Source organism: Tupaia chinensis, unplaced genomic scaffold (genome assembly GCF_000334495.1).
Source record: "Tupaia chinensis unplaced genomic scaffold, TupChi_1.0 Scaffold000258_1, whole genome shotgun sequence".
Lineage (NCBI taxonomy): Eukaryota > Metazoa > Chordata > Mammalia > Scandentia > Tupaiidae > Tupaia > Tupaia belangeri.
The window spans coordinates 92,268-99,102 of NW_006159738.1; the positions used below are offsets into that span (position 1 = coordinate 92,268).

General features: G+C 63.1%; 1 protein-coding gene across 1 annotated transcript in view; it reads left to right on the top strand.

Moving 5' to 3' along the window:
* Positions 1 to 6,835, top strand: part of NCOR2 (nuclear receptor corepressor 2) — a gene marked incomplete in the record, with an annotated part of 101,139 nt that overhangs the window by 90,762 nt on the left and 3,542 nt on the right. Inside the window, 7 exon segments of the mRNA XM_027772161.1 lie at positions 9 to 423; positions 1,310 to 1,459; positions 1,545 to 1,690; positions 2,426 to 2,619; positions 3,263 to 3,412; positions 3,983 to 4,131; positions 4,878 to 4,931. Of these exon segments, the coding sequence (XP_027627962.1) occupies positions 9 to 423; positions 1,310 to 1,459; positions 1,545 to 1,690; positions 2,426 to 2,619; positions 3,263 to 3,412; positions 3,983 to 4,131; positions 4,878 to 4,931 (1,258 nt within the window).

The window sequence follows — 6,835 nt, forward strand, 5'->3', positions numbered from 1 at the left end:
CCAAGGAGGCCTCTCGGGTGGCCCGGCCGGAGCGGCCCCGAGCGGACAGTAGCCATGCCTTCCTCACCAAGCCCCCGGCCCGCTCTGGCCTGGAGCCTGCCTCCTCTCCCAGCAAGGGCTCTGAGCCCCGGCCCCTGGCGACCCCCGGCTCCAGCCACGCGGCCGTCGCCCGCACCCCAGCGAAGAGCCTCGCGCCCCACCACGCCAGCCCGGACCAGCCGGCACCGCCCACCTCCGCCTCTGACCCGCACCGGGAAAAGACTCAAAGTAAACCCTTTTCCATCCAGGAATTGGAACTCCGTTCTCTGGGTAAGACCACCCTGACAGCGGCCACCTTCATAGACGCGATTATCATGCGTCAAATTGCTCACGATAAGGGGCCGCGAGAAGGAGGCTCTCTGGCCAGCGACTCCCCTCGCGATGGTAAGACTTCCAGCCCCGCCGCCCGCCCCACCTTGTGGCCTAAAGATATTTCAGATCTCGGCTTTTTATTTTCCCCATTTTTCGTTGATTTTGGTATTTCATTTGGAAGCCTGTCTCCGTCAACCCGCACGCTCCGACGACCCTCCGGCTGGCCCACCCCAGCGCGGGGCCCTCATTATCTGCTCATCGTTTTCTCTTGAGTTTTGGTGATTTTATTTTTGGGGGGTTTCGCTTTTTTCCCTTTAATGGATGGGTCTGTGGTTGAGCTGACTGTGCCCCCGTCTGCACCTTCCTTGGGGGAGCAGGGAGTGGGCTGTAGAGGGCTTAGTCAGAGGGGTGACCTGCCGCTGTGGGGCTCGAGCCTAACCTGGAGGGACAAGACAGGCAGTGTAGGAGTGAGATGGGGAAGGCGGAGGGTGCCACTCTGTCCCGCAACCTGGGGACCCATGTCCTAGGTGGGAGGAGTCCTCTGTGCCCAGCCCGCTGCCACTCCGGCTCACAGCTCCTCCTGTGGACCGGGGCTTGCCGAGGCCGTGGGCCAGCTGAGGCCCCCAAGGCTGGGTGTCCTCATTCCTCACCCCCACCCCGTCTATCTCACCCTGCCCCCCAGCCCCTCCGCCCGAGACCCTGTGTCCCTCCCTCCGTGGTCTGTCTCTCTCCGTGTTCGGCTCTGGCTCTCACTGTCCCTTGGTCTGTCTGTCTCTGCATTTTCTCACCCCTCTCAGCCTCCCTCATACCCTTCTGGCTTACAGTCTCTGGGGGTGCCAGCCCTGCCCCATCTGGGTTCCTTCCATCCCATTGGGACCCAGCCAGCGTGGGAGGGTGGGCAGAGGGCACTGCCAGCCCCGGCCGGCCAGCTCCTAACTCTGGGCCCTGCCTGGTGTAGGTTACCACGGCGGCAGCTACAGCCCCGACGGCGTGGAGCCCATCAGCCCTGTGAGCTCGCCCAGCCTGGCCCACGACAAGGGTCCGCCCAGGCACCTCGAGGAGCTTGACAAGAGCCACCTGGAGGGGGAGCCGCGGCACAAGCACCCAGGTACACCCTGAGACAGTGCCCACCCTGTGGTGGGGAGACCCAGGCGCGAGAGGGGCCACAACCTGACCGGCTCCCCTGCCCACAGGCCCCGTGAAGCTCAGCAGTGAGGCTGCCCACCTCCCGCACCTGCGGCCGCTGCCCGAGAGCCAGCCCTCATCCAGCCCGCTGCTCCAGACTGCCCCGGGGGTCAAAGGCCACCAGCGGGTGGTCACCCTGGCACAGCACATCAGTGTAACTACCGCCCTCCGCCCTCCTCACCTGCGCACCTGTGCGGTCAGGCCGGGGTGTGGGGTAGCGGGCACCCAGGGGGCTGTCTCCGCCCTCCGCCCTCCTCACCTGTGCACCTGTGCGGTCAGGCCGGGGTGTGGGGTAGCAGGGACCCAGGGGGCTGTCCCCGCCCTGTGCCCTCCTCACCTGCGCACCTGTGCAGTCAGGCCTGGGGTATGGGGTAGCGGGAACCCAGGGGGCTGTCCCCGCTCTCTGCCCTCCTCACCTGCGCACCTGTGCGGTCAGGCCGGGGTGTGGGGTAGTGGGCACCCAGGGGGCTGTCCAGAGTCAGACCCTGCAGCTTTACAGGCATAGTTCTAGAAGTTTCTTTTTTTACTATGTTTTTTAAAAAATGTTTTATGGAACTCTAATTTTGACCAGAGAGGGATAGAGCGAGAGAGAGGGGGAAAGTGAATAAGTAGGCCGCCAAATCCAAGATTCGAACCGCAGTGGGCCATGTGGGAGTCCTGCGCCCCCAACCACCATGCCACCTGCCGGCCCCTCTAGAAGTTTCTTAATGTATAGCCAGTCAAATCCACCCTATCTGCGGACCGTGGGCTGAGACCCGTGACTAAGTCCCGCTCCTGAGATGCCCCAGGCCCTGCCTCCAGGCTCTGCCCTAGGCTCCTTCTGCCTCCCGCGTACCCAGAAGGCTCTGGCACTCAGCTGCCACCTGACGCGCCCCTCCCCGGCCTGCAGGAGGTCATCACGCAGGACTATACGCGGCACCACCCTCAGCAGCTCGCCGCGCCCCTTCCTGCTCCGCTCTACTCCTTCCCTGGCGCCAGCTGCCCCGTCCTGGACCTCCGCCGCCCACCCAGCGACCTCTACCTCCCGCCCCCTGACCATGGCGCCCCGGCCCGCGGCTCTCCTCACAGTGAAGGGGGCAAGAGGTGAGTGGGACGGTCAGCAGCGGGAGGCTTGCCTCGGGTGTCTGCCTGGGCCCGGCTGGGCTCGGATGCACAGGGCCCCACTGGGGCCGCCACACAGGTGAGAAACGGGGGCACGCAGGCGGGGGAGCCTGGCTGGCCTTGGAGCTGACGGAAGAACTGCAGAGGCTTAAGTCAGCCTGCGGGTTCCCGGCGTGGCCTGAACACCGGCACAGCCTCCTGCGGCTCTGGTGGCGAGGTGTAGGTCCCCCCAGATGGAGAAGCTAAGGCCCAAGAATGGACTTCACTGTCCGTAGGGACAAAGCCAGTGAGTCTCAGCTACGCGATCAGGAAAGCAGCCCCACGCACACACGCACGCCCACGTGCACACTCCTGCCCTGGTTAGCCCAGGGCCCGGAGCTTTCTAGGGTGAAGGGAGAGTTAGCAGGGGTGCTGTGTCAGACACGGATGTGGGAAGAGAGGCAAGACACAGCGCGCTGGCCCACGGCCTGTCTTGAACACTCGTGCACTATGAGGGCGTGCGGGAAGAGGAGGCCACCCAGTGCCTCGCGCAGCCTGGTGTCCACGGGAGTGAGCCGGTCCACGGAACTGGGTGCTGCTCCCCTCGGGAAGGAGAGCCCTGACTGAGCCGGAACCTCTCCCCCAGGTCCCCAGAGCCGAGCAAGACGTCGGTCCTGGCAGGTGGCGAGGATGGCATCGAACCCGTGTCCCCACCAGAAGGCACGACCGACCCGGGGCATCCCCGCAGTGCTGCGTACCCGCTGCTGTATCGGGACGGGGAGCAGACAGAGCCCAGGTACCTGCACGGCTGGGCCCTGCCCTCCCTCGGCCTTGGTCCCCTGCTGGGCGCCTGGAGGCTCTGGAGGGCTCTGGGGCAGTCTCAGGCCTGCCAAGCAAATTTTGCAGCCTTGGGGGCTTCAGGTGTACCCTATCCTCACGGGGGGGCCTCTGTGCCATCCTATGCCTCACTGTGGCCTGAGCCCAGGCCAGACCCCTGCTGCCGGCCCTGCCGAGTATGAGTACTGAGTCCCACGTGCTGGCCTGAATCGAGGGGACAGTGGGGAAGGAGCTGGGCCCGCTGACCCACAGGGGACTTGGCTTCCCCTCTCAGTGGCCGAGACTTTCCGGGGGTCAGGGTAACGCAGGTGTTCGCGTGGCCCACCACGCAGCGGCGGCGTCTGGGCCGCCCTAGCCCCAGGGTAGGCAGATGCACAGGCTATGTGGGGCTCCGTCTCCTGGCAGACGCGGCAGGGCCTGGCGTGGGAGAAGCTGGGCCCCGAGTGCCAGGGCAGCTCAGGTGGGGCTTGCCGTCCCCCGCGGTGTGCAAGCTTGGGGCCCAGCACTGACAGGGGCTCTGGTCCCACAGCACGGTGGGCTCCAAATCTCCGGGCAGCACTGGCCAGCCACCGGCCTTCTTCAGCAAGCTGACCGAGAGCAACTCCGCCATGGTCAAGTCAAAGAAGCAGGAGATCAACAAGAAGCTGAACACCCACAGTCGGAACGAGCCGGAGTACAGTAAGCGCCCGCCGTGCCCCTGCAGAAGTGGGGTCCCCGTGGGCCTGCGGCCTGCCTGGGAGCTGGGAGCCGGCTGGCAGTAGAGCCCGTGGGCGCTGTCCAAGCTGAGTGGACTGCCGACCGCCCGTCCCCCAGCCCCCCACCCTCCATTCAGGGGGCCTCAGGGCAGTCTCTGTGCCAGCCAGCCAGCCGTGGCATTGCCGGCACAGATGTGGCACCGAGGGGCAGCGTAGGTGCTCAGCGGATCGTGTGTGAACCCCCACAGCACGCCAGGGGTTGGTCCCATGCGTGCAGAGCCATCCATAGCACACGTGTGCTTTCACCCCCTTGTGTGGTGCTAAACCGAAGTCTGTGCCTCGCTCCCCGCCCTTGGCGGAATGCCAGGCGTTGAACTTCGGGGATCCGTGATTGGCGGGTGAGAGAGAGAGGGATCTGTCATACCCCTGACCCTGAGATACCTCCTGCCAGGGGAGCTGGGGCAGGTTGCAGGGGTTCCCTTGCGGGGGCCGTGGGGAACAGCGCTCATGGTCTGGCCAGGCGGCAGCTCCAGGGTTTGCCAAGGGCACCCACAGCCAGCACGTCAGTGTGGGCGGGGCGTTGGCTTAGTCTCAGGCCCCGCCCCCTGCTCCAGAGCATGACAAACAAGGTGCACAGGCCATGCTGGCCGAGGTACATGGGCCAGGCTGGGACAGGTGGCATCCCAGGACCATGGGCTGAAGGCCTGACCACCTTGTTACTCCCTCCAGATACCGGTCAGCCTGGGACAGAGATCTTCAACATGCCTGCCATCACCGGAGCAGGTAACCCTCCCCACGGGCTGCACGCTGTCCACCCCACCTTGCCCAGCCATCGTCACGGGGACCAGGAGCCTTTCCTAGTTAGGACGCTCCTCATCCGGTCTCACCGCAGGCCCGGCGGGTGCTCACGTCCTAGCTGGAACCTCTGCGAGGAGTGTGTGGACTGGCTTCCGGGCCCTCGTGTGCGCAGTGTGCTCGGTGCACGTGCACACACCCAGAGGCTCACAGGGTTTGCGTGCCAAGTCTGGACTGGAATGCGGGCCTGTGCTTCGGGACACCCGGGCTTTGGGTCTGCGTCTGGCTTTACAGCTAGAGCGTATGTTTTACTTGGGGACAGGAGCTGGCGAAACTTATTTTTCCTTCTCACTTTTTGTTTGTTTTTTGCCAAATGAAGCAGAGATGTGTGCAGTTTGAAGCTGGAACTTTCACGTTCCTTTGGGCTTGGGCCTCCTGTGCCCACCGGCCCTGTGAAGGAATGGGGTGGGGCTTGGGGCGCTGCCTTGGGTAGTCTGGTGTGAGGTGACGGCACCCCGAGTGACGGTGACACCCCATGGGCGGGCCTGCCTGGTGTGGTCTGCACCTCCGTGTTGGTGACTCTGTCGTCCCTCAGCGGAAGCCTGAGGCCAAGGGGCACAGGAGGCTCGCTGAGCTTCCCTGGGGACATTTAGGGGCCTCTAGCCCCGGGAATGCGGTGTGTGAAGACAGCCCTGGAGATCACGGGGTCCCACCGATGGCACCCCCACCTATCCAAACACTTGACACAGAGACTGTGATGAGCCTCAGGCAATGAGAAGGAGGTGATTTGGTGGAAACGGGAAGATGGATAGAAATGCATGTTTCCAGAATGTTCCAACTGTCGACGTAGTCGCTAGACACGCAAGTGTGTGTTTGTGTGGCAGTCCACAAACGTGGACGATGACAAGTGTGCTAGAACTTGCAAACTTGAACGTAGATCATGTTTTTTTGTTGTTAAAAAAAAAAGTCCAGGTCACACACACGAAATAGAAACAAGCCCTGGTCCCTGCTGCTCAGCCCATGCCAGGCTGGCTGTCGTGAAAGGCTAAGGAGACGGCCGCGCTCCCAGACCACACCCCGGTCCCGGCGACCACGCTCCCGGCCGAGGCTGGCCGTACGGGAGGGGCCCAGGGCTCTGCCGCAATTGCGAGAGCGAGAGCGTTCTTGTGGGAACGACCTCAGGCCCCGTGTACCTTGCTGTGCCGCCCCACTTCCCTGTGTTTTGTGAATAAGATCGTCAGTCCTTTATTTTTCAGCACTCATCCCTGTTAGAGAGTGTGTTTTCTTGATGACCATGGGCTGATTTTTTTTTTTAATTTTGCCGGAGGATACGTGCTCTGGCCCGGGTGCAGAGAGCAGCCCCCATAAGGGACAGTCACGCCACAAACCCTTCTCCACGTCTCCCTTTTGGGATTTGGGGATGCATGCACATGCACCTGGTGTGATTCTTAAGCTGCCGGGCCCGGGACTCAAACTGTCCAGTGGGTCACGTGGGATCCAATCACCTGAAACACCATGCCACCAGCCGAAGTGCTGATGAAATGTGGTGAGCCGCAGCTAAGCACGTATAGCGAGCATTCCCAGCTGCAGATGAGTCTGAAACCAAAAAGTAGGAGGGAAGAAACCCAAATGCTACGGTAGGCGGCCATCGCTCCGGAAACGCAAGCTCACGAGCCCCTACAGGAGCCGTCAGCTTAGTTTAGTGAGTGAGGGGACGAAGGCCCGTTGGCCACTTGGTATGCACACCGCTCACGCACAGCCGAAGTTGTAACATTCAGAAAAGCCTGCCCAGCGGCCGCAGCCTGGGCTGAAGTTCCTGGGAAGTATTTGCAGAGTCTGAACAAAGACTGAAAAGAGACGCCCACCCGGGGTTCGCAGGAGTTCCCCACTGA